The sequence below is a fragment of the Phragmites australis genome, chromosome 16 (genome assembly GCF_958298935.1).
Source record: "Phragmites australis chromosome 16, lpPhrAust1.1, whole genome shotgun sequence".
NCBI classification, from domain to species: Eukaryota; Viridiplantae; Streptophyta; class Magnoliopsida; order Poales; family Poaceae; genus Phragmites; species Phragmites australis.
In genome coordinates this window covers 5,082,151-5,110,015 of record NC_084936.1, presented here as the reverse complement: position 1 = coordinate 5,110,015, position 27,865 = coordinate 5,082,151, and the positions used below count along the sequence as shown (strand labels likewise).

The 27,865-nt window shown below is 42.6% G+C and overlaps 3 protein-coding genes, 1 long non-coding RNA gene and 1 pseudogene across 8 annotated transcripts; 2 read left to right on the top strand and 3 right to left on the bottom strand.

Moving 5' to 3' along the window:
- Positions 1 to 226: 226 nt before the first annotated feature.
- Positions 227 to 990, bottom strand: LOC133896310 (uncharacterized). The gene is made up of 2 exons (XM_062336891.1): positions 712 to 990; positions 227 to 582 (listed from the first exon to the last, which is right to left on the bottom strand). Exons 1-2 carry the CDS (start codon positions 883 to 885, stop codon positions 298 to 300), a joined length of 459 nt encoding a protein of 152 aa, XP_062192875.1. The 5' UTR covers positions 886 to 990; the 3' UTR covers positions 227 to 297.
- A 368-nt stretch (positions 991 to 1,358) lies between these two features.
- Positions 1,359 to 4,301, bottom strand: LOC133894957 (uncharacterized). Of its 4 annotated transcripts, XR_009905557.1 has the most exons (4): positions 3,352 to 4,301; positions 2,179 to 2,272; positions 1,905 to 2,046; positions 1,359 to 1,824 (listed from the first exon to the last, which is right to left on the bottom strand). XR_009905557.1 is itself a non-coding variant. In XM_062335161.1 (3 exons), exons 1-3 carry the CDS (start codon positions 3,921 to 3,923, stop codon positions 1,993 to 1,995), a joined length of 720 nt encoding a protein of 239 aa, XP_062191145.1. In that variant the 5' UTR covers positions 3,924 to 4,301; the 3' UTR covers positions 1,359 to 1,992. The 4 variants fall into 4 exon arrangements, 2 of the variants coding, with proteins under 2 accessions (XP_062191145.1, XP_062191143.1); XR_009905558.1 differs by having other exon boundaries at positions 1,359 to 2,046; positions 2,559 to 4,301; XM_062335161.1 differs by having other exon boundaries at positions 1,359 to 2,046.
- Positions 4,302 to 11,777: 7,476 nt separating this feature from the next.
- On the top strand, positions 11,778 to 14,827 carry LOC133894952 (uncharacterized). Of its 2 annotated transcripts, none has more exons than XR_009905556.1 (4): positions 11,778 to 12,076; positions 13,133 to 14,181; positions 14,340 to 14,469; positions 14,596 to 14,827. It is a non-coding gene; the product is annotated as an uncharacterized LOC133894952 (long non-coding RNA). The 2 variants fall into 2 exon arrangements; XR_009905555.1 differs by having other exon boundaries at positions 12,634 to 14,181; positions 14,596 to 14,815.
- A 2,186-nt stretch (positions 14,828 to 17,013) lies between these two features.
- On the top strand, positions 17,014 to 18,974 carry LOC133894997 (uncharacterized). The gene is made up of 5 exons (XM_062335217.1): positions 17,014 to 17,055; positions 17,466 to 17,885; positions 17,978 to 18,137; positions 18,216 to 18,345; positions 18,504 to 18,974. The coding sequence occupies exons 1-5, from the start codon at positions 17,014 to 17,016 to the stop codon at positions 18,967 to 18,969; spliced, it is 1,218 nt and encodes a 405-aa protein (XP_062191201.1). The 3' UTR covers positions 18,970 to 18,974.
- Positions 18,975 to 20,268: 1,294 nt separating this feature from the next.
- LOC133894996 (cell number regulator 6-like) lies at positions 20,269 to 21,137 on the bottom strand (annotated as a pseudogene).
- Positions 21,138 to 27,865: the final 6,728 nt, after the last annotated feature.

Sequence of the window (27,865 nt, the reverse complement as noted above, 5' to 3'; positions counted from 1 at the left end):
AAAGCTTAAAGAGGGAATACAACCGAAAGCTTCAAGCTGATACTGTAAGAGCTAGACTTCGGAGTGATATTGTAAGAGCTGAACAATGCAAATTAAATCATATAAACTACACAGGGGCAACATGATCAAGTAGCTTCAAGCTTTTACAGAGCAAATAGCTTCAAGCTTTTACACAGGACCAAGTAGCTTCAAGCTTTTACACAGAGCAAGGACACTACCTCAAAGACTTGTGCTACTCTACTTGACCAAGACAACAACTCTACTTGATCCAGAACCACCAAAGTGACTTGTCCTACTCTACTTGACCAAGACAGCAACCAGCAAAAACACCATGAGCATCGAATTAAGCAGACCCAACACCAGTATTGCCTTTCCCCATCTTGCAATCTCCTTCACTGATGCTACATCTTCCTTCTTCTCCGCCTCCTTCTTCATTGATGCTTCTTCCAATTTCTCTGCCGTTGATTCAGTGCGGTCAGGAATGGCATTGGGTCTCCAGGCTGAATCCACAAGCATCCCACCATTTGCTACCACTTCTTCGTACTCCTCCAACCAAGCATAAAAATTGCAACCATTTGGGATCTGCATACCGAGCACATAAACGTATCAAATTGGGAGATTTCAGATTGGGACAAATTTTGCCTTCAACCCTAAACACAAAACTGGACTTCATATGTATCAAATGCGACAAATCGAGCTAAATATACTCACATATGGCTGGTTGCGTGGGCACTTGAAGAATTTCCTCCCCCGGTTCGGTGTGTTCTTTGCAGTGAGCTCTATCACCGTCGCCAACTTGCATGTCGGGCACCGTATCAGCAGCAACCCGGTCGGAACCTCCGGCAACGAGCGACGGCTGCGCACGCTGCAAGCTGACTGCGACATGGCTCGGCTACCTCGGCTGGTTCCGATAAGGGGCGGCGGCGGTCTTGCGAGCAGAGAAGGGAGGCGCTGAGAGAGGAGGAGGAAGAAGACCAGAGGCGCTGAGAAAGGGTGCGAGCAGGTTCAACTGGACCATGTATTGGCTAAGAGGGCAATTCATTCATATTCCGATGGATACATGAGGTTAAACGAATTAAAAAAAAAAGAAAATGGCAAAGAAATAATCAATTCGCCGTTGTCTGGGTGTTGATGAATTGCATACCGAATTAGTGGTAGTTTGAGAGGGGCATGCCAATTGGGTGGCAAATAAGCAAATATCCCGCAGGGAAACTATTGGGCCATGTGATACTCATTTCAAAACACCCAGCCATATGAATATCAGCACGACACACAAGAACGACAATGCTTCGGTCAAGAGAATGAAGAGATAAACATGCTTACTAAATAACAAGACATAAAAAGTATTTGTACACATGAACAGATTCTGGACTCAAACAGCCTACAAATGCATCAGGAGAAAGAAAGGCACCAGATGGCCCGTTGATGTAAGATATCAACTTTCATTATCACCATGGAAGATATCAACTTTCAACTATTTAACTAATACAATTTGAGACCTCCATGGTGCCTTTATTCCAGAAGCCAGACATGCCACTGCACAATTCTTTCAAGAGATCTGATATGAACAGAAAACAAGGTCATGGCGAGGATCCTGTAAACATCATCCAAAAGCCGCAGCTAAGCCAGCCAAAAGAAGTGGAAGAAGACCAGCACAAACGCTGCCAGGCCAGTTTGCTCTGCAACACAGCAAGCCGCATTGCAGCAATGCATGAAGAGACGGCAATATCGATACTACACATAGTTCATCCTTTTTGGGAGATTGATGCCAGCTCGAGCAAGGAGGTCATTTGCTCTTTTTACAGCTGACGAAATTACTTCCTCCTGGACCAGAGAAATAAAACAGCCATGAGATACTATCAGTGGTATATCTTAGTTATCTCTGTTCTCTACTTAGTACAGACATGGTCTGGAGTGACGAAAAATGGCTGCCATTTCAAGTTCCTTATCTTTAGAAATCTGCAGAGTACTCCAGCACATAATTTTCCAAGTTCAAGAATGGCTTTCCCTAATTAAGCTAGTTTGTGGCAGGGCTACACCAAAGACCTGTCACAAAATGAAAAAGAGAATTTAGGGAGAACCACCGGTCATACCAAGTATGTTCTCATGCATATCTAGTATGTTCGACGTCTAGTGCCTGTGTATTTATTTTTCTTTTCAGCTCTGACTGTCACATACCGTCATGATCTTATGATCCTTCATAATCCACCAACCATTGTACATAACAGATTCAATATTCTCTGTCCTCATGCAATAGACAATGTTGGCAGTGCTGCATATTACGAAGAAGGTAGGTGTTATGCCAATAGCAATGATACGAAAAAGCCCAGCATTGTCACAACTCGCAACATTATAGGCTAGATAACTAGCTGTACATAAATCAAGTAACAACAAAATTTGCTAATTATGGCCATAAAAGTCTAGAAGACAGAAATTGACAAATAGGTACGAAAAGAAGGTATATACGCATACACGATCAGAGTGAAAAAAATCAATAAACAAAAAATCCCAGCACAAAACCCATTATGAATAAATAAACAAATCACTGTAGTTCACACCTGTCATGCAAGGGGACCATGGACCATGTAAATGGATTCACCACAACCAAGTCTGCCTACACAAATAATAATACTCTCAAGTATCAACTTAAAAATGGATAAATCAAGAGTCAAAGTCCATTTGAGTTGGCTACAAGTAAACTGGTCAACCCACCCTTGACAAGAGTCAAAATCCTAATGCCTGTTGCCTGATGATTCATGAGATTAAACACACTTTATTCCATTGATTGGTTATTTAAAATAAACTACTACAAGGAAGATTTCAAACCAAAGGTAGATAATTTTCAATGTCCATCTTGTGGTTAATGACGGAAAATTTCTGCACATCTCCAACGATCGAAAGTGGGTCGTTCTAATGAAAAAGAAATACTACCACTATTACCTTGCTGCTGCTGCTGCCACCCAATTGTCCAGTAATGCAACACGGTGAATCATCAAAAACATAACAAAGAACTATAGACACAGTTAAGGACCAATGCTTATTTGGTGAGCATGAGTGTGTTGAGGTGGCCTGAGGTGCAGTACCACCGATGGGCCCTCCTCCATACGGCACAAAGAGGTGGAACTTCCCGCCAATATGGCTGGAACAATGCTGTGTCATCTAGTTCCGAGAAGACTTACCGGCGGTGTGGATGGCAGGACAAACCGAGTAACAAGAACACGGAGTCACAGAAGAGAGAATCCCACCAATATCCCATTAATTCAACTTTTGTTCATCATCATCCGAGATCAATCTACGCAAGGTGTGTATGCAAACTATTTTCCAAAAAAAAAATTGGGGAAGAAGTCATACCTAGGACATCGAAGCAGTCGTGACTCGTGAGATTGTGAGGTGCAGGCAGCGCGCGGGAGGAAGAGACTGAGGTGGTGGGCCGCGGATGCGCAGAGGATGTGGCTGGCGGCGCGAGAGGGGCCCGCCACCATCTCCTTCGCCAACCTCGTCGTGGATGGGATCTTCGCCGCTGCCGCCGAGGTGCCGTAGCTCCTCGCCATGGATGGGATCTTCGCCGCTGCCGCCGAGGGGTGGATGCGCATCCGCCTTGCGCCGCCACCGTAGTTGTTCCCCATGGCGCCGGAGATGTACAAAGTAGTCAAGTTCATCAAGTGGCAAATCGTTGAACACCTTGGGTGCCAGATTGGAGGGGTTGGAGAGCAGACCACGCCGATGCCGTCTCCCACCTCACTGTCCTCCTTTTCTTCATCACCCGTGCCCTCCCTCGCCGCCGGCCGCATGCTGAAGCTCGACCGCGCCCCGGACTCTTCTCCGTCCGCCGCCTCCTCCCATCCCTCTCCTCCTGCGACCCAGAGCATCGACGCCACCGCGGCAATGCAGACGTTCCCCGAGGCAGTCTCAGGCGAGCCCATGCTGGGCAAGCGTGGGCAAGGGGACGACGAGTGGACAGAATGGTAAGGGAATTGGGAGGCGCATAAAGGAAAAAGATTCGGAGGCGGTTCCCAGTCTCCCACAACGTGGGTCGTGGAGGCGATGGTGTTGGCGACTGGAGGAAGTCAACTCAGTCACCTGCTGGCGCGCCCACGCACAAATTCGCCTGCTCTCTTTTGCGCTGGGTGGCGATAGGGTTAGGGAGAACGAGGTAGATAGTGTACGATCTGCAGTTGCGCTCCTTCGTACTCCGTCGAGCGTGCATGGAGTGGGCTGTTTAGGCGAGGTGAGGGAAGGGGGGGCGGTGATAAGAGTTAAGGGGAGGGGATCGGGTCTTCGGGTTGGACGGTTGGAACGGCCGCGTGTCGCGGAGGAGGGAGAAGCGGGCGGTTTCGGGAGGGAGCGATGGGATATAAGATCATCTCCAATCATATTCCCTTCATTTCGTTCCTTTCCCGATTCCTTTCCCTGTTCTCATTCCTTTTATTTCTTCTTATCTCCAACAGCTTCCCCTCGAGGGGAATCGTGAAGGGAATGGAGAGAGAATCCCGTCCTAAAGGGAATGACCCTGGGAATCCCGTCGTGACAGGAACCGTGAAGGGAAACCGTTGGAACGCTGAAGGGAACGAAAATCCCGTCGTGAAGAGATTTTAGCCCCTGAAGGGAAACCGTTGGAGATGGTCTTAAGAAAACTACCAAATAGGCCACTAGCTAATCTCGTGGTACAAAATTTAAATAGACTATCTATTTTAATCTTCCGTTATTATAACATATCCAAATTACTTAACGAAACTATATCGAAGTAGATAACACATCCATCAGGGTGTTTAAGTTTCTTCATCGCTTGCACCTCCAACATGGTGAGAAAATCAACTCAACGAGTAAGTTTTTCCTAAAGGTGTGAATGTCATCCTGCATAAGATTAATACTTCTGTAAATAACTAGTTTGAAAAAAAATATGAAAGAACAAGATAACAAGTAATAAATGATGACACACAGACCTGTGTAAAAATTGCTCTTAGCTCCTCTCCAGTCCACAACTCCATGTACTTGAGGACATAGAGTCCACATGAACACCAATGAGACTATTTCCAACCATATTCCCTTCATTTCATTTCCTTTCCGATTCCTTTTCCCGTTTCCATTCCTTTTATTTTCTCTCATCTCCAACAGCTTTCCTTCGAGGGGAATCGCGAAGGGAAAGAAGAGAAAATCCTGTTCTAAAAGGAATGCCCTTGAGAATCTCGTCGTGAAGAGAACCGTAAAGGGAAATCGTTGAAGCGCTGAAGGGAACAAGAATCCCCTTCACGACAGAAATCTGGCTCGCAAAGGGAAGCCTTTGGGAATGGCCTCAGATTGTTTTGGTATGTTGTGGTATTGCCTGAGCGGCCAATCGGTGACGTCATGGTTAGTGAGTCCTTTCTTCCTTGTCATGTCCACCAAAATCTTTATGACATTAATCTATAATTTTTGCAAATTATATAGATGGAATCAATTATACTTAAATCATAAAAACCTAAAAATGTAGTAATTCAAAAAATTAATAAGATATGGTACCAATTTTTCTATTTTTTCTTTGTAATCCTTGAGACGCCACAAGGAGTCTAAAATTTGATACTCTCTCTTCTTGTTGTTAACCACCAATAGGATCCAGTGCTTGATACGTCCTTGTTGTACTATTAAGAGCATAAAAACCTACACATAATTGATAAATAAAATCAGTAACTCTTAGTAGCAAATTGAAAACTGAGTGCTGTTAATTTACCAAATCTTTGTGGATCATGTCTAACGTAAAGTTTTCATAATGTTCCGTATATCGAAGAAAGGACTTTGAGTTAAGAAATAGTTGGGACATGTTGACGCCAACGATTAAAAAACTTCTATCATCGGTGTTTTCCTTAGCAGCGCAATGCATCATTAGTTTGCCACGTGCATCCATTACCTGCAATAATTTTTTTAAGTTTTTGCACTAATATCACACACGAATAACATATACAAGAAATAGTACTTTATTAGAGTACGTACCTGATCACCTAGATATTTGGTTTTTCCATCACGGAGTGGTCCAAATGTTAAAGGTCTCAAATCCGTGACCCTCAAAATAGCATACACCATGCCAAAATCGACTACAACAGTATTTGGACTTGAATTGTATATTTCTGTGATATACAATATGCAAACATCTTCTATTGACAAATATGAAGTCAAATTTTTGAATCACTTATTATATTTACTATTCCTTTAGATACATCAAAATAAATAAATAGTAATTAATGTTAGAGCAATAAATTATCATCACCTTGGATCTTTTTTCCACGAGTGTTAGTACAAAAGGAGACCGTGTCTTTTTGTTGGCCTTTATATGCCTCTCGCCGTATTTGACACTCTTAGGAATGGTTGAGCTGATCTCCTCTACCGAAATAGAGGTAACGGTCAAATCAATAACAGGACCCCTTTTGCTTTTTTCTGTTTGCATATTTCCCTGTTCACCCGAAGATGTTGGACTTTTTTTTATTTTAGCTTTTTTAAAACTAATATTTTAATAACAATCCTTCGAAACTTAAATTTTCAGGAACTAATCCCTTTTGTCACGCCAAAATATCTTGTGTCACTCCCCAACGTAGTCATATCATATTTATTAGCGTGACCAAAATGACCACACTGGTGAAAACCCTAACGTCTTTACACGTGAGTTCGACGTGACAGTCGGAGGCAGGCCAAACTGACTCGGATGAACAGTGTTTTCGCGGATGAACAGTGTTTTCTGCGGTTCCAATTGTTATCTTTCCGTTTTCTCTATTTGAGCGGTGAGATTCTCGTACTCTAAAATTTATGAAACTTTTTCTGTATGTCCTATAATTCATGATGAATTCATTTTAAAAGGATTCATCTCAATACCCCCATCTAGGTTTTAAAATAAAAAAAAACTCCAAAAATAGTTACTTTTAGAAATTCTAGTATTTTTTAAGGTCTCAAATAAATTCCCAAAAATCTGAGAAAAATCACTCATATTCCTATCATGTGGCGTAATAATTTCTAAAATTATTTCCAACACTAGGTTACTTAGTGAAAAAGTGAGTTCCTTTGCAATGATCCATTTATATGCATTTTTATCATTTCATATTATTTAGCCTTGTAAACGCCCTCTAAATAATTAGCAATTATATTCGATTTTCCTCAAAATTTTGCCAGCACTTAATGCAACATGTACAGGTCCTATTTGCAAACATGCACATCCAATAGAGTTGTAGAATTTGAATTATTCAATTTCGAATGTTGGTATATGTTACAATTTGTTCTATAACAATAATATTTAGGTGACTTGTGGAGCCAAAAAGAATTACCATTTACGGTCTAAACCATACCAAATTTATTGTATGGATAGTTTAGAATATGTTTTAGCCGAACCACAAATATGATTTTTAGGAAGGCTAATAAACTTTAAATAAGTAGACTAAAGAGAAAGAATAAATGAAAAAGAGTAAAGATTGGTATATAAATTACAATAAGTTATTTTATGTAGTTATACCTGTCATCCGAAATGTAGAGGTGTCGTATTGTCTTTTTAATACCTTTGACATAAGTTGTTGTAGCAGGTTGAATAGAGACCCCTTGTCCTATTGTGAATGTATAATGTTAGATTATATGTTATTTTATTAAAGTTATATGATGGTATTACAATAGATAAAATGTATATTAGGAATGGTAGATGTAATATATAAATGAATATATAGTTACCTGATATGTCTCTAGTGTAATCAATTCTGGTCCTTAATGTATCAAAGGATGCTAGAGTATATGCATACTTGGGTAACGTTGGAGAAGCACCAGGGAATTCAATTACCTCAGTGTGACCCGTGAATTTTATCATGTATATGTAGTCAACTGCTCGATAATTATTCTTAGCTGGGACACTTGGAAAAACTTTATGAAATATACAACTCCTTCTCTAAGGTGTGGCTTGAATTGATCTACATGGCGTTGTGACACTTGAGCTTCCATTGCATTTTCCTATACATTTGCATAGAAAATTATTGTAAATGATGTATACTCTTTTATTTTTTTTCTAAAGTACCTAATGTTTGTGGATACCTCTTGATCCAATAGTACAAAATCAAGTCTATGAACCTTTTCTAGTTTGTCATCCAGAATATATTCGGATAATCTTGTCACGACAGATGTGTTGTCATTTCATGCTAAAAGCTCTGTCGTGTAATCACCATCGGATGGCTCAATCCAATCCACAGTTAAACTACTCATGGATAATGGTTACCACTGTTTCATTCAATGTAACCTAAATTGTGTATAGATTTTTGATGAACATATCTCATGGCTTAAACCTAAGAACATTAATGTTATCAATTGGCTACTTTCAACAAAATTAGAAATTATTTCCTAATTTAAATGTACGTTTCAAAATGCTTAATTCACCATGTAGTCTCAAAGGCTGTGGGTAGCCATAGCACTTAGCCATATTTGAACATGCGCAATTTAAAGTTTATTAGTCTTCGTAAAAATCATATGTGTGATTCGGCTAAAACATATTCTGAACTATCCATACAATAAATTTAGTATGGTTTAGACTGCAAATGTCAATTCTTTTTGGCTCCACAAGTCACCTAAGTATTATTGTTATAGAACAAATTGTAACATATACCAACATTCGAAATTGAATAATTCAAATTCTACGACTCTATTGGATGTGCATGTTTGCAAATAGGACATGTACATGTTGCATTAAGCTCTGGAAAACTTTTGAGGAAAATCGAACATAATTGCTAATTATTTAGAGGGCGTTTATAAGGCTAAATAGTATGAAATGATAAAAATGCATATAAATGGAGCATTGCAAAGGAACTCACTTTTTCACCAAGTAACCTAGGGTTGAAAATATTTTAGAAATTATTACTCCACATGAGAGGAATATTAGTGAATTTTCTCAGATTTTTGGGAATTTATTTGAGGCCTTAAAAATTACTAGAATTTCTAAAAGTAACCATTTTTGGAGTTTTTTATTTTGAAACCTAGATGGGGTATTGAGGTGAATCCTTTTAAAATGGATTCATCATGAATTATAGCACATACAAAAAAAGTTTCATAAATTTTAGAGTACGACAACCCCACTGCTCAAATAGAGAAAGCGGAAAGAGACCAATTGAAACCGCAGAAAACATTGTTCATCCGAGTCATGCTAACCAATTTGGCGTGACTCAGGCTGCCACGTCGAACCCATGTGTAAATGCGTCGGGGTTTCCATCAGCGTGGCCACTTTGGTCACGCTAATGAATATGGCGTGACTACGTTGAGGAGTCACGCCAGACACTTTGGCGTGACAAAAGAGGCTAGTTCCTGAAAATTTAGATTTCGACGGGCTGTTATTAAAATATTAGTTTTATAAAGACTAAAATAAAAAAAAAGTCAAGATGTTGCCTCCCCTGACACTTCAATAGTGTTCACATCCTTAGAAAAATTCTCGTCTACCTTATTGTCATCACCTTGATCATGACCTGGAATTGATTCTTCAGTAGGGGTGTGTTTGGTTGTCTACATGTGTCTCGTAGAGCTGCATCGTATATTCTGGATGAGAGAAAACAGGCTGAGGGGAGCTGTATTTTAGAAAAGCAGAGTGTTTGGTTGTTTGGATCGACAGATGCATGTTGAATTTGAGTTTGTATTTGATATGTTGAATCTGAGACTGCACAATGGAGCTCGCTGTCGCTGATGAGTGAGCCCAGCTCCACAGCGCTGCATCCAGTGAGCCTGCACATGACATACAGTTGATTCCCATGTACGTTGGATGCAGCACGGGCGGATGCAGGCGCACAACTCCCGTCCGGGTAACCAAACACTCAACTCATCACACGTATACGGACAAGCGGAGTCTGCACGAGCGCATCAGGCCATCCAAACACACCTTAGGTGCCTCACTACGAAATTTCGCACTATGCACCTCATTAGTGTCACCACCAAATGACTTGTTTTCATAGTTGTCCTGAGTAAACATTACAAAATGGTTATACAAACATTAAAGTGTTGCAATACATAATATAAAAGTGACTTTGTTCTGAAATAGAGTACCTCGCCTTTTGCAGCAAGCTTGGCCACCATCCACTCTATGGCGGAAGTTCTTCGGTCTAAGGCGGACACCATGCTATTTACATCATCAACCTTGTTGTTGAGCGTTTGGAGGAGTTTGATCACTTGAGGAAAATCATCCCACGTTGCTTGTTTGGTTCGAGGTTGAGCTCACCCAGACTCATTATCAAGAGGACGCTTGATATCCATTAAAATCTAAAAAAAATACAAAAATCATCAACTTATGGCAACTATTCATAAGAAAAACGTAATATCAATATATGATACTTTTCGAAAGACATGTTTTTAATCCTACTATAAGGGGTACCTTTCCAATACCATATCCATGGTCCATGTCATAATTATCTCTCCTTAAAGCTAAATTACAATCCCATCGCGCCATTAATGGGAAAACAGGAGCGTGATAGATGTCATCCGGATCTAAGGTATGGATGTGTTCCCAATACCAAAGCTTCATAACATTAAGAAAACATGAAATATATGGATAATTTTAGACATTCACTTGCAAAAATTCTAGGCGAGCAAACATGGACTCACTTGCAACAATAGTAAATTCCCATTGGGCCACTTTTTGAATCCAGATTTCCTTACTCCACGCACTTGCCATTTTTCTGATGTTGTCCATCAGAAACCTCAATGTGAACTCATTCCAATTGATGCTTTTTATGTTTGGTATATTTTCTAAGAGACTCAAATATGTTGTTGGGACTTCTTCACGTGAAATAGGGGCTAGTAGCGTTCCCAATAATGTTAACATGAATACCCTAACGAAGTGGTCATCTGCATCCTTATGATGCTGTATTTCTTTCACTAAATGTTTTGTTAATATCCTCCCGCTCTTCCTATCGGTGTACCTCTCAACCAAAGCAGAGGGTGCTGGTCTCACATACTTCGCGATATGTCCCATAAAAGAAAGACCTAATATGTATTCTACATCCCAGTTGTTTATTTTGATTTTTTTTTTCCTTCTATGGAGAAAGTTCCATCTTGTACGTTGTACTTGGTAATTAGAAATTTTAAAAGTGCTGGTCGCAATTGAATTTTTTTAATTTTTAATATAGAGTCAAATCCTAGACTCTTAACTACACTAGTTTGTTCTTTGTTCAGATGGTTTAAGAGTTCACACAGAGGCTCGGTACAACAAGCAAAATCCATCTCTGAAAAACAAACATGGCAATTACAGTATATCTCAGCAAAAGAATATGCATAATGTAATTTTTTTTTAAAAACATGGCAATTACTGCTAATTATGCTTTGTTTATTTTGTCCCCTCCCTTGAGAGACAGATCCAAACTCCTACCTAATAAAAACCAAAAGAAAACCATGACGAAAAGAAAAAACCAAATGCAACTGCTCCCTGACGCCCCACAAACGCAGCAACCCCCACGCGCGATTTCTCTCCGGGTCAGTTGCCACATTACGATTCCTCCTACCCACGCGGACACGGATCCTCTGCATTAACGATGATTAATGCAGAGGATTACTGTTTACACAGTAATATGAGTCTGCTGCTACAGTTCTCTGCATTAACTAATTACTGTTTTGCTGCGAATACTGTAGATGCAGTGTCCGATTGTACTGTAGCACGAATCCGTACTGTAGCATCGGGTACTGTAGAGTACTGTAGTGATTGATCCAATCCATCCACTCCAAATCAAGAGCTACGAAGTACTCCTAATGCTGAACACTGTAGCTCTCTGCAGTTGCCACTGGCAACTGCAGAGGATCCGTGTCCCACGCTTCCTCTTCGTCAACTCCGCCCTCTTTCAAAGCCGTCGTCCCCAAAATATCAATGAGAGGACCAATCAACCCTTCCAAAGCCGTCGTTCCCAAAATATCAATGAGAGGACCGTCCATGCTGTGAGGGGCTGCAACCCACGTGGAGGCCGCCGTGGCCACCGCTGTTGGGGCCGTGTAGGGCGGCGCGCTCGGTGGGCTGATGGGCACGCTCGCGCCCGACGGCGGGGCCGCGCTCCCCGTGCCGCCGCCGCCGCCCGGGCTCGACCCCAACGCCATGGCCTCCTTCAAGCAAGCGCAGGTCTTCCCCTCATTCCCTGTCCCTTTACTATAGATAGTCATTTTGTGGACAATACTTGGCACGAAATTCGCTTAGGTATGCAGGGTTAGTGCGCAAAAAGTATCTGAAATGCTGGGCCGTCAGACTTCTTTTAGCTAATGTTCTTTTAGAAGTAGTAGAGCATTGGCATTGTCTGGTATGAAAATGAATGAGCTGTGAGACGTTTCTGTTGTTGAGATAGACGGATTAGTCATTTGCCCAGGAAGCAAGTAAACTTTATTGAAGAACAAAAGGAAGGTACACGGTAGCTTCTTTTTGTGTCCATGTGACGGTATCTCTTTTAAGGAAAAAAAAAAACAAATGCCCTTCTTTTGACGTTACTTGTAAGTGTACCAAAGTGTTCCTCGAGGGTTCCTTTAGGCTTTACAAAAAACAGATGCATTATGCATCAAATACTTTGCTTAGATTATACAATGCATCTAAACACAATTTTAATTCATCTTCCTCTAAGCAGACAAAAGTAAAATGTTCTCCCTTTACTTTAAGCATTCGGTTTAAGAGATAGATTTGAATTATAGGCTTTAGCGGGTGGACCCCTGGTGCAAGCAAGGAACTTCACGGTCATGACTGGCGCAAATGCAGGCATATCTTGTGTTATGAGAAGAATAAGAGGAGTGGAGGATGTCCAGGGCAGGGAAGGGTTTCCAAGTCCTTGTTTACTGTTCTGTAAATATTTGCAAGTACCGTAAGAGCCTTCATGTATTGTTGCACAAGTACACCTTACTTTTCCCTGCCTTCAGTAGCCAATGGCAGGATGCTTGACGCTTTGATAGGATATGCTTAGCAATTTGTACTTTACAAGATTCTTTTGTTCTGAGTGATTCATCTTATGTTAGCTGTAACTGTAAGCCCCCATGCGATGCACAGAATTTCAAGAAACAGAAACTAGATTGCACATTTAATTTCATGCGGACCAAGTTTTTCTTATCTGTTGTATTATCTACGTGCAGTTATGTTGGAAAGGTTTGTTTAGATCATTTTTCGTCCTACATGATTGACAATTTCTCATTTGTATAGCATGCGAGGGGGTTCTTGTGCAGCGCCAAAATAGAGGCGGCGGCGCGCGGGTTCTGTGTGGCGGGCTGAATGCAGTGACATGCTGGGAGGCCCCTCCCCTGCTTTGGACTGCAGCTGTGACGCCTCCCTGGTGCTGCTCGGTCCTTCCTCGTGCAGGCGTTAACTATGTTTTGTAATCCTAAAATTACTCTTGTCTATTAAGCACACAATATTAGGGACCAATCAACTCTTTTCTAGCTTTTAATCTGATCATGACTCTGACCTTATAATTTGCACTTTTGCAGCTTTGCCACAGTAATTCTTTTTTTCTTTTGGGAAATAATGACGTGAGAAAATTTTCATCTGTGGATCAATTTTAACAGGACATGTTCTGCAACTTGATGAATGAGACCACTTTTCATTCAGTTCAGTTTCTACACATAGTCTAACTTGTTGCTGTCACTGATGATGTTTTAGAACTAGAAGGACTAGCAGCCATTTACCTAGTTATTATGCATCTCTAATGCTTTAGATTGCTTGGAGATTGATACCTAATTATTTAGCAGCACTCTATCTGGAAGCAAGTTATGAAGCACATAGAGTTAACCTTTTGAGAAGCATGTGCTTCCTGTTAAGCCCTGTAAACTGAGAGCCACACTTCAAATTTCAGTCCTGTTTAAAAGGTTGTCAATTTGTCATATAGAGTCTTCTAGTGCTTGTGGTATGGGTTTGGCAGTCAACTGGCTTGAAGTAGCACAGTTTTGAAATTTTGGATATTTCTTTTCACTTTTCCATGAATGCAGTAACGCCCATTACATAGTTAGAACACAGAACTTTTCACCCTTTGGGTCAGTAGGTTTTGTGCGTCACTATTTGTTCGGCCAGATATTGTCTATATGCTTGTACGCTAATTCTGTTTGTGTTTTCCTAGGTTTGCTGTCTAACATTGGATATGAAATTGGACTAGAGAGCTGGTTATGTTTACTTCAATGCAACTATTTGGTTGTTGATCTCTATGTTCAGCACTTCATCCCCCTAGATGATATCACAGCGATTTCAAAACAACACTTGTAATTTCTATGTCTGCCTTCCATGTTCAACAAAAATAGGGGAAAACTCAATGATATCACTAATGATCTCACTCCATATGATTTCAATTGAACTACAGAAAAATTCCAAAAAGTAAGTGGCAGATTCACTAGAACGCTTACTGGATTTCTTACTGCAGATCTGAGAGCGCGGCAGATTCGTCAAGCAGGTTGTCGCAGCACAATGCAGATGCATCTACCAGGTCTTCGCAAACCAGAATGTTGACGACGCTAACAAATTCTGCAGTTTGGAACTACCGTGTATTACAAGTGAGTGGAAATGACATGCCTCCAAATAAGAGTTATATTGCTTACTAGTTCGTTGTTGCCGATCAGTAGGTCGTCGCTCTTGGCGATCAAGGTGTGTTCTGATCTGACGAGCAGGCTCTTCTGCAGGGACTCGCTACAATGATGACAACGCTAGGACATGGTTATCCCATCTATGTATTATTATATAGATAAACAACCCTGTGCTAACTAACTCTCTAGGTTTATCTCCAACGTATCGTATTTCGAAATTCAAACTTGTTTGTTAGCTCCTATCTCTCAATTTCTACTTCAGCGATCTCCTTGTTTTTCTCGTTATGGTTAGATGATCTCTTACCATCTGACCGCTTTAACGTCGCACCCCCTTGCCTCGTGCAAGTTTTTGAGGATTGTAGTGTACGTGCAGAGGTACGAGCGGCCAAGGTGACTCCAACCAGCCCACCAGCGCCGCCGACGGTATTCGGCGGCACCTGCAGGCGCAGCTCCCACAGGAGCGTAGCTCGAGGAGCTCGCTCAAACCCCAGGGCCTCCGTGTGGCTCATGCCGCTGTCCCACCACGGCCGCCGCGAGGCGGAGAGTCTCCGACCAGAACTCCTCCGATCCGCCTCAAACTCCCCGACGAGGCATCAGCTCACACCCACCCAGCCCCGCTCCTGCTTTCAGTTTCGCCTTCCCGTGAGCGCGGGCCAAATGCCCGTGGGCCTGCACGTACACTACAATCTTCACTCTGACACGTTATTACGGGATAGCACCGCCTGGCGTCTCAGGCCTGGTGGTGACGCTGGCGTGGAGGAGCAGCGCCAAGGCTTGTTCACGTACAGATTACAAAGCCACAACGCACAACAGTTTTTTTGGGAGCAGAAATCAGTACATGACGTATGGACTCAATCACAACACACCCAGAGGTACCAGCAGGGTTCAAAAATGCGACGGTAATCGCCCAAAAATCGCGGTTACCGACCTTCCCGCTGCGGCTCGGTTTCAAAAATCGTTCAGTTACCGAATTTGAATTCAAAAAATTCAGACCGAATTTGAAAAAAATAAAAATATCCAAAAACAAATCTGATAAAAAAACTAGAGGTAATTTCAAGAGTATCTGTGAAAACGAAACTTGAAAAAAAATATCGTTTCGACATCCAAATTGATGGGCAAACTACGGACATATTTCTAATGGGCTCGTTTCTGTTCTAGGCCGAATGAACAGTGGACTTTGGCCCATTTTTGGCCCACGGCGAATGGATAAGCTGGCGTCGGTATGCGCGTCCAGGCAGCATTCCACTTTCCCCATCGCGAATTCAGGAGCTCCTAGAGCGGCACCGGCGACAGTCCGATCGAATCCGTGGAAGGACGGCGCGACTCCGGCGGTGAAGAATCGGTAACCGACAGATTCAAACTCGGTTACCGACCGATTTAATTTGGTAACCGACAGCTTCAACAGCTCGGGCGCGGAGATTGGCGCACGGTCGGTAACCGTTTCTTCCCCTTCGGTAACCGTTAAATAGGGCGCGATTTTTGCAGATTAGAGGTCGGTAACCGATGTAGTTAGCTCGATTTTAGCAATTTAACTATCGGTATCGTGTTATTTTGACAATGCAACGCATTATTAGTTCGGTTGTGAATTGTGTAGTAGTTCTTTCATGTAAAATGCATTGTTCGGTGATGAGCTCAGGTGAATCGTTGAGCTATAGACCTTATTACATTGAATTGTTCATGTACATGTGAATGATGGTAACATATGTGCTACATAATCGGTTATGTAGGTGTATATGATGCTAATATGCGGTCAAATAAGTTTATTAGTTGGGTAAGCATTGATAATTTTTGTTCAATTGAGTTGGGTAACGATTTGAACACATGTGGGCATATGTATTAGTAGGCTAATCTTCGAGATTATTTCTTCGTACAGAGAAATTGCAAACTAATCAATGACAGATAAAGATGTGGTGTGGCAGCATGGGGATAATTTGGCTCCGGGTTTTAGGTGTAATTATTGCAATAAGTCGAAGAGAGGCGGTGGTTTCACAAGATTGAAAGAACATTTGGCAGGGCGTGGATCAAATGTTGTACACTGTGATAGGGTGCCTCCAGATGTACGCGATTATTTCAGACGTGAGCTGGATAGGGCAAAAGATAAGAGGAAGGGAAAGGCAGACGAGAGGCTTCAGAGGCAAGAATCAGCTAGAGTTCAAGTAGATTTGACAAGCGACAATGAGGACATGAAAGAGGAACAGGTGTAGCGTGCCATAGGTCAATCGAGGGATGAGGAAGAGTTTAGGAGGAGGGCAGGCGAGTCCTACGAGCATGGAGGTGGTAGTGGTACTGACAGAGGGGGATCTGTATTAAAGAGGATGCTTAGAAGAGCATCGTCAACAAGGGAGCCACCACCAAGTGTCCAGGATTACAATGTTGCTTTATCAAAATCCCCTGTGCAGCTGAGGATTAACACCGGGTCATGGAGTGCTAAGGGAAAGAAAGCGAAGGAAGCTATTGGTGTGGCATGGTCCAAATTTTTTCACACTTCAGGCATTCCTGGCAGAAAGGCGGACGATGCATTCTTTATCGCTGCAGTTAAAGAAACACAAAAATGGGGTGAGTGATTTAGTGTGCAATGAATTTATTATTGTCATACTTATTTCTTTTTGAGGTCTGATCATTTGTTCTGTAACAGGCGAGGGTGTACCATCTCCAACAGGGCGGGATATAGATGGTAAGTATCTGGACGAGAACGAAAATGCTTTAAAGAAAATATTTGACAAGTGGAAGCTAGAATGGCCAGAATATGATGTTACTATAATATGCGATTCGTGGACGGAACCGACGCACATGAGCATTATTAATTTCCTCATATATTGCAATGGTCATATATTTTTTCACAAGTCTATTGATGCGACCAGCTACAGTCAAGATGCAAAATATTTGAATAAGGTATATTATTTTTCTCAGTTGGTAACATAGTATTTAAATTGTTGCATATTTATATGGTTCATTCTTTTATGCAGGAGATAAGAGCAGTGGTAACTAATTTGGGTCCAGAAAATATTGTACAGATTGTGACTGATAACGGGTCCAACTATAAGAAGGCATGTCAGGTTTTGAGAAGGGAATATCCTGCTATCACGTGGCTGCCTTTTGTGGCACACACGATAAATTTAATGTTAAAGTCGGTTGGTGATTTTAGAGAACACGACATTGTCATCCAAAGTGCAAGGGCTATATCACGATGGCTGTACAATCATTCGAAACTACATGAAATGATGAAGGCAGCAATTGGTGGAGAGTTGGTGAGGTGGAATGCCACAAGATTTGGAACTAACTACCTATTTCTTGATAGCTTTCTACGACGAAAGGATAAGTTCATACAATGGATGGCATCCAGCAGTCTCGATACATTAGTTCTGATATTGGAAGATATGCACATGGTTGCCTATCCAGCTTACCATGGTGGGACAATCTAAAAATGGTTGTCGATTCCGTCCAGCCATTGTATGCATTCCTCCGTTTTGCGGATCAGGACAAAGTGCCAACATTGAGTGAGGTACTCCTGAGATACACCATTGTGAAGCATGAGTATGAATCATTGTATAAGAATGATAGGGATTCTTTGGATAAGTACATGGCAATTGTCGATCGTAGAATGAATGATCTAGCCAATGGGACATACATGAATGCCGGTAATACACTCCTACCACTTTTCAAATGCTTGTGTTTCTAATGCTTTTAGTACTAATGTTTTGATCGTCAACTTGCAGCGGCCGTTTTGAACCCCCGCACGCATTACGCGTATGGCACAGGTCCAACCTTGTTCGAAGATCTCCGTGAGGCATTTGAGCGGCTGACTGATGTTACTACTGCCGCGGAAGCACTTATTGAGGCTGAAACGTATCGGACAAAGTCTCTCTCATTCTCAGGTCCTCTAGCTGCACGGATGGCTTGTGACGGCAGGACTCATCCGGGTACAAAGATTTTTACATATCTATCTGATCCGTCATTTTACCTCCTTTTCTGAGCCTCATATCACTATACCTACTTGCAGCGTAATGGTGGTCCATGTTTGGTTCATCTACACCTACACTATCAATGCTTGCTAGACGCCTAGTGTCACAGTGCGCCTCATCTAGTGGTTGTGAGAGGAACTGGAGTACATTTGCTTTCATCCACACCAAAGTTCGCAACCGATTAAGCTACAAGAAGCTCCATAAGTTGGTGTATGTCAACTACAACCTGAGAATACAGAACAACTTGAATGCAGGTATCAGGTCAACTCTTGATGATGATCCATTTCAGCGGCTTATGGAGCTCACATTGAATGAGGATAACAATCCGGTCCGGGACTGGATGGAGACCGGGAGATCAAATGCAGCCCCTGAGCTTGACGAGGAGGACACAGATAGCGACGTACCCTTGCCTACTCACCTGGTGACAGACATAGTGAACACACCTGACTTGCAACAATGGGCTGCTACAACGGTTGGTGACACACACACGGGAAAGAGGAAGAAGTAAATGACGCAAAGAAAAGGGCAAGGGCAAAAGACAAGTGCAAAGCGATGAGAGCACGAATAGTGATCCAAAGAGCCCAACTTACCAAGAATCGAATGACAGCAGCTCAAAGACTGACAGCAGTGATGATGATGGTCAGGGCGGTGATGCTCATCCAGGCCAAACATCTGTCATTCCTCCTGTGCAATTCACTGGTGAGAGTCAGTTTTCACATGCCACGCAAGATCAGGACCACGGTGCTCCATCCTCACTAAGGCATATAACACATGGTGGCCACAATGGACCACAAGATAGTGCGAGCTATTCCAGCAGCTATGGCATGGAGAGTAGTTCTGGATCGTATCCATACCACTATCCTGCCCCCGATGCTCATTCAGAGCCTCCTATTCAGTGGGTCTATGAGTGGCAAGACCCTAAGTTTTATGCCACTTTGCAAGGACAATGGTCAACCACTTCTGCATGGACAGAACAAACATGGGCTGAGTTCAAAGCAGAGTTACTATCGACACGACGACTAATGCTAATGTCCACCGATGAGTACACTATGGCCGAATGTAATCGGCCCCCAAGCTGGTGGTTCTAAAGGTGATGTAGATTTCCTTTCGAATGTCATGATAATTCCATATATATTTATTAATTTCAGGCGCTGCATATGTAATATACGCATATATTCGAAACAATAATTATATTTTCGTGCTTGAATTGCTATTACTATCTGTTTGTTGCCTTCGAAACATAAAAAATTAGCAAAGGTCATGCCAAAATTTTATATGATATTAGAAAACATATCATGGTTATGTTTATTATGATTTTCCTCATGATTTAGTGGGCAATTATATACTATTTTTCCTCATGATTTAGTGGGTAATTATTTGTTTATTATGATTTTCACCTTAATTATTAAAAATGCATCCACACATGTCGGTAATCGCTAAAAATTGATCGGTAATCGCACAAATGCGCTCGGTTTTCAACCTGTCGGTAACCGCCCAAACCGCTCGATTTATCGAGCAAACCGCTCGGTAACCGGTACAAACCGACCGGTTACCGAGAGCTCAAAAATCCGATTTTTTCGCAAAAATTCAAAATTTATCGAATAAATTTTCTCCGAATTTTTTTGAATTTTTGACCGGTAACCGCGGTTACCGCGGTTTTCGGTAACCGACCTCCGGTCGGTAAGTTGAACCTTGGGTACCAGGCAGATGCAGAGGCAGAGGCAGAGGCAGGCCAGGAAGCTAGGCTAGCTCCTCTATTAAAACCACGGATATCATGCGAACAAACACCATAGGACCTCAAAAAGTACTAAGTAAGCATACGCTTAAAAAGAAAAAGAAAAACTCGGTCAACTTCTGTCTGTGTTATGATGGCTCCCATGGAAGGTCCGGTTCTTTTCTGACATAAGAAAATCAAAACGGATTTGATACTCATGCTATCCATCCTAGTATCCAAGTTTTCTGATAGATTTGATTGTAGACCTATAAGAGGAATGACCTCCACATCATCGTGCTCACTCTTTGCCGCTTTCTGCTCTGTATTGGCTGCTCCATTCTCCGGAGCCGCAGGAATATGGCTATCTGACATGCTCATCTCCTGCACTGGAGGTGGTCATCGGCACAGCACTGTTCTCTGCAAGGCGACCCATCCTCTCACGGTGCTCCTGACAATTCGCGCACCAGCGCAGGCAGCAGTGTACCATGCAAGGATCACAGGGAGAGTTCTGGTACAAACAAAACAACAAATGTCAAGTACTACAAATATTGATGCGTATCACATAATGAAGAAAGCAGTGCAGAGAGATTTCACATTTTCACCTTGAGATGATATGTCCTCTGAAGTTCTTGACGAAAAATGCCAGTATAGGTGTCACATAACCACCAACTCAACACCAAACCTTCTCCAATCAAAAATGATGTCCTTGGATCAACACCATGAAATATTGCTGTGAGAATTGCCAGCGCGATCCCTCCTTCAACAAAGACTGCATGGCAAACGCAAGGTGTTGTCTAAGGAATATCCTCTCTGAGAGCCTCAACGTTGCGCCCAAACAGCACACAAGGACAAAACAATCCAGTTCGGCCTAACGTAACAATAAAAAGACGATTTGACAGTTAGATATTGTTTCACCAGCTACCTCTCTGAAAAGAGCATTCTAGACTCACTACTACTTCCATTTTAACATTCGTCCTTATATTCCAGAACTCATCCTCACTTCCTTAGATATTGTCCTCACGATATTCTTTCTTATGCTGAAACCTTTATCTCTAGCATACTTATTATAGAAATTGTAACATTCGTCCTCGCTTCCAAACGTTATCTGTGCTATATTCCAGAACTCATCTAGAGCAACGTTACTTTCCTCAACGTCACAGAACCCACCACGGCGTCTTTCACTGTCATCAGACTGACCACTACTTCCATTTTCCTATGAATGAAAAACAAAAATGTATGGTATGCCCGATCAAAAAGTGCTCACAATGATTAATGAAAAACAAAGGAAGCATATAGATTTCTGATCACAATAAGCTCACATTCCTACAACTATTACTTGACATAGTAGCAGCAAGAGGCGCAACCAGTAGCTAGAAGCAGCTAAGTTACAGACTTGCAGGCTGCAAACGTGAACAAAGTCACAATTTCGTTACAAATCATGCTCCATTCCGTGTCATAAAAACATGCTCAATCAAGCTCTATTTACCAAATGAAACAACTTTATTGTCATGTTACAATGCGCTTCATCAATGTTCTTGAATCAGGCAAATTGTATCTCCTTTAGAATGCAGATTTCACAAAATGGATACCAAAAGGATATCAAGCGTCATGCATTTGCGTAACTACATTTGTACCAAACATGATTCATATCAGAGAATATTTGTGTTTCCACAAACAATATTAACAACCCAACAGTTAGTTACACTTTCATGCGATCTGAAAAATCTGACCACTCAATTTACCATACCTAGTCAAGGATATCAAACCAAATTTGCCATACCTAAACTGCATTGAACTAGCTGGTTCCAAATCATAGCTGTGCAACTTGCAGTTTGATTTTTCATTCAGAATGCTCTTTCTGAAATGCCTATGGGCCGTCCAAATACAGCTTTTAACTGCACGCTAGACTGAATGATCCTCGTGTGACAGGCGATTATTTGGGCTCAACTGCTAAGTACGTTCGTTCGTCTTTGATAGTGATAGTTCTTCATTCTCTTTCCTAATATTTTGATTATTCTGAGTGCAAAATGTTACCTGCTAACAGAGAGAGGAAAAGTGCAAGCATTACAAACCTACTAGGATAAGTACTGAAAAAAAAAAAGAATTAGTCTAGAACAACACTAGTGTACCTCATTTGATAGTTAGCACTTTGATAGCAAAAATGAAATGACAAATTGAAATTACAACTATTGTTTCCATGGCTAATGCTACTCGATCTGAAGGAAAGAAAAGAAAAGAGGGAATATGGGGGCCTCACCGAGGGTAGCTGGACCAGGGGAGAGACGGCGGAGGAAGGAGAGGGCTTCTCGATCTCGCCTTGCAGGGGAGCTGGACAATGAGAGACGGCGAGGGACGGCGGCGGAGCGGCACCACACGACGAGGACGGGCAGCGACGGAGCGGCACCACACGATGAGGACGGGCGGCGGAGGAGCGGCACCACGCTACGAGGTCGGGTGGCGGAGGAGCGGCACCACGCTACGAGGTCGGGTGGCGGAGGAGCGGCACCACGTGACGAGGACGGGCGGCGGCGGAGTGGCACCACGTCACGAGGTGCGGGGAGGCGAATGCAGCTGCTGTCAACGAGAGATTAAGGCAGGCTGCTCGGATGGGCGACGCCGGTGGCTGGCTATGACCGAAAGAGATGCGGGTGAGGTAAAAGGAACACCGGCGTCCCGGGGAGCACGATGGTGCGGATGTGCCGTGGCTGCCGGAATGCGAGCTTGCTATCAAGGGACTGCGGCGGCTGCCGGACTTGGATTGCGGCGGTGAGTCGCATCGGGCGGGGAGGGAGGCGAAAGACCGAGAGAAGGGGATCGTGGGGAGGTGGCGACTGTGTGGACGGTTCAGGCCCATATGGGCTTCCGGTCCGGGCTCCGATGGCCCGAATCCTCAAAACGACCCTTAACTGCGTAATTAGACGGAAGTGGTTTAGGTGTTTTGTGATTCGTGCCTTTATTTCCGGCAAGTATAGAAGCACTTCTCGGGTTCATATCTTTCAATAGAAAATAATGACGCTGCTTATGCTGTCTTGTGTGCTATTCATGAGGATACATAAATTAAAGATCCTATTTGTATGGGATTTATGTTGTTATATTAGGATATAAAAAAGGCAGGATTGAAGTGGCAGAGGATATTAATTAAAAAAAAAGATTTTTTGGTTGGTGATTCAAATATCTTAATGTGTTAGTGTATATAAAAAGTAATCATATCTTACCATAACAGTCTTTCTCTATCAATTTAGACTTTTATGTGAGTTAATCGATATATATAATGAAATATAATGAAATACGTGATCTCCATGTTGAAAAAAGAAAAGAAAAAACAAGATTTCACTTCCGGTTGTCAATAACTCGCACACCGTACCTGCGGTCCCCAGTGCCCATGCAGCTGCTCGATCTCGGGGCACCTAATATGCCAGCGCACGCAAGTACGCGAACCAGAAATCCCAACAAAAACCTTTCCTTTTTCTGGCATTCGACACGGTCGACCCCCCTTCCCCGCATAGTTTGAATCCACTAAAAAATATGAAACCAAAAAAAATTCAAATAAAAAAAAACTCCAACTCAAAAGTTTCAAGTAGAAAAAAGTATCTAAGTGTTTGGGAAGTCATTGCCGGTTAGCATGAACGATAGTTCACCTATATTTTCTCTCTCGGAAGCAGGTCGTCCGCGGCTCGAGGAAATTGAAAAAAATATAGAAAAAGGAGCATTCAGAGGGGGTCCTGAAAAATAGGAAGAGTGAAGTAATTACTACTCGTTCAGTTTCCGAACAATCAAGGGAGACGGTGCAAGCGATTTTCCTCTCCTCTCCATGAATTGTGTATAGACTACACGCCATGTTCAGTTCTGTGACACAAACTGTTGCATGATCCCTCTCCTGTCCTGCTTCATTTGAAACTGGCTAAGTCGTCTTATGTATCAAGTTTGCACTGGGCTCAGATTCACAAATTCCTGATCAAATTAAGCGATCACGATTATATTCTCTTCTTACATGGGATTGATCAGCTAGTACAGAGAAGCAGAGGATGCGGATGGAGCGTTCTGATGCTGGAAGCTCTGCAGTATGGCGGCAATCGTCAGCGACTCGTCGTCGTCGGCCTCCTCCACCGAGAACTGACAGTCATCATCAGCAGTGCTGCCACTCCCCTCTGACCACGGTGACGGAGGCGGCGCGATTGGCAGCGGACCATGCGGCAGAGGCTGCTGCTGCAGTGTGGATAGAGGTGGGATTTGGGCCGGGTCAGGCCGGGCTGGCACGGCACGGTCCTTTTGTGCCTTTGCCGCCTCGTGCCGAGCAAACTCGCCTTATTCAGTCTGTCGGGCCATGCCGTGCCAGCACAGCAGCTGACGGCCAGCCCAAGCACGACTCATGGCACGTCGTGTCGCTATCGTACCGTGCTGGTCCAGGTAAGATCCTCTCATTTGTGAACTCGTACACAGTCGCTGCTGTACAATTAGGCACCGTCAAAGATTAGATCTAGCTGTCACAATTGGCAAACACGATTGTTATGCTCAATGAATAGGAACACACATGAACATAATTGGCAACAACCAGTAAACAAGTTTTGATCAGCGCTATAATGAGAGGCTTGGATAAAAGGTTACGAGCCCAGTGACATGTCGACTGTCGGACACTTGTATTAGTTTGACCTATCATCAATGGCAGCACGTTCCAATCACTAACCAACAACTCTGCAAGAATCGGGTCTATTCGTGCCGGGCTGATCCAGGCACAGTCCATTATTTGAGTCGGACCGTGTTGCCTACCGTGCCAAGACCTTAGGCATGGCACGGCCTACGTGTCCGTGCCGTATCGACTTGGCTTAATTTTTCTCATGTCGTGTCGTGCTATAGACCGTGCTAAATCGTCGTATCATGGACCGTCCTAATTTGGTCCGACCAAGTCCCACCTATACCCGTGCGTACGACGAGTTGCTTTGTACGGCCATGTCAATGCACGGGTCGATAGATATAGTTATTGGCACAAATTTTACGCAACACCTACTATCTTCGTTCTCTTTTACGTTTAAGACATCAACACAGTCTTCAACAAATACGTTTAACCATTACTTTTGATAACTATCTCTTGATAAAAGTTGGTAAAAATTAGATGATGTCAAAGTATTTTTCATGATAAATTTACTACTATTATTTTTATGTGCCAAATACTAATAGTTTTGTATATATTAGTAGTCAATTTTTTTAAAATTTAACTACATGTATTATAAGATGATATCTATTTAATAACGAAGATAGTAAAATATTGACTTTCAATCTGAAGTGCCTTTTTTTATCGGTATGATTGCTTCTGATATGCAGCACAGTACCCACGTCCACGTGAGGGTCGCGAACACAAAAAATTCAGCCGCTGTTGGTCACGTCACGGCCGATTTTTTTATTCACGTGATGAGAACTGAGGCTAGGACAATTGATTGCACTTTCAGTAGAGGAGGGATTTGAGTCTTTGTGCCGTCTCGTGGTTTCGGTCCGTTCAACTTGTCAGACCATATCGTGCCAGCACGGTAAGCTGACGGTTAGGTTCAAGCACAGTCCATGGCACACGTGCCGTTGTCGTGTTGTCCCAGTTTAGGCACGATTCTTTTATTTATAAACTTATATATAGTCGATGCTGCACAATTAGACACTGTTAAAAGTTTGATCTGGCTGTTACGACACGATTGTTATGCTCGATGAACGAAGACAAGTATGAACATAATTAGCAATATCTAGCAAACAAACTTCGATCTCCTTATGGACATAGATAAGACTCCCTTACCTCAATTGATTAGCGTCATAATGAGAGATTTGAATAAAAGATTACGAGGCTAGTGATATGTCGACTGCCGAGCACTTATATTAATTTGAGCTATCATCAATAACAATACGTTTCCATTATTAACCAACAATTCTACAGGAATCGGACCCATTCGTACATGGCCGGGCCATATCACTCACCTTGTCAAGACACTGGACACAGCACGACCCACGTATCCGTATCTCTGTATCATACCGACCCAATCCAATTTTTCTCATACCGAACTGTACCATAAACTGTGCCAAATCATGGTGCTATGAACCACCTTAATTAGGTCCGGCCTAAGTCCCACCTCAACTTTCACGTGACCTTGTGATTCTTCACCGAACACATTTGTTCTTTTCACGCACAGTGACCGGCGTCCTGCAGGCACCCAACAGAAGAATCGGTCGGCTCCTTGTCACAGTCGCGGGTCCCAGATACGACTGAACCAGCACAGGGCGCAGCAGCAGTACGATCCATGGGGAGGTGAACGCAGAGCGGCACCGAGAGGACGGTCTCACGCGTGACAGCAGATACCAAGCGGAGGTGGAATCTCACCGTACTGCAAACGGCAACGAGGACTTTTACATTACACCTAAATGAGTGTATATCATTCATTTTCTTTATCTAGTGATTTAGATTGGTCCAATGATACTCTATCGTCTATCAGTATCATGGGTATCATTAAAGAGTATCATAAGGGTAGGATTGGAAAAAAAAAACCATGATAAATTTGTAAATTATATGTTTAATTAGGAAATATTAAAATATTAGTTTATTCTTCGGATAAGCTTTCACTTATTCTGTTCATTTCATTTATTAGAGTTTCCACCATCCGTCGGTCGGTCGATGATGGGTAGCGAAGTTCCGAAGTCCGGTCAGTTAATGACATAATTACCTCTAAGGGTATCAAAATAATTACAATAATACCTACTAAAATAAACGGTTGGATCACAACAATGATACTCTCCACTATCTAGTATCATGGTGTACTGTAAAGGTTCTTAACGGCAATAGACCAATAGTACGCGCAAATCGTCGCGTGAAGCTCTTGAACTCCAACGTGCAGCAGTGGCGGCGCGGAGTGGGTAAGGAGGAAGGAGAAAAGCCACGCTACTCTAAACCTAGATGTAAAACAGAAAGGTAAAAAGAAAAAACGATTGAATTGGATTGGCCTGTGCATCCGTGAATTGACCATCCCCATTAACTTATACAGGGTCTGGTTTACGTTAATCTGTATCTAAATCGACTGTAAATCATATCTAAATCGGTTTTGAAATATAATACAATTAATCCTACACATAAAACACGACCTGTCAAATTATGTTATCAATAATAATGATGGAGCCACCGCCAAGCAATCCTGGACAACGGTCAAAGCTCAAACGGTAAGTTTTCACTAACAAATAGTACTACCTAAATGAATAGAAAATGGCTTTTCTCGACCAAATACTCACTAACTTCGGCCCTAGGTTCCCAAAGATGGCTGACTCGCTGGCCGATCGAAGAACACGTACGTGTACGCACGTGTGATAGGTTCCAGTACTGTACGATTCAACGTACGTACCGCGCGTGTATATGTACGTACGTATATGCGGCTCATGCGCCCGTCCGAGCAGGCTAGCAAAGAGAGTTCAGGAAGGGAGCAGAACGGCGTAATAAATAAAATGTATCTGGAGTTCTGACGAACTTGTCTCTGCATGGCATTATCCTTACATGCACATTTATGCAGGGAGTAAGAGATGATTCGAACACAGGTGCGTACGAGAGACAAAAAAAAAAAAAAACAGGTTTATATCCCTTGCAAACCAAGTGGTAATCAAAGTGCATGCATGGTCGAATGTAAGCGCGCCAACACCATTTTGTTGCCTCATCAAGATCGAGATGCACGCA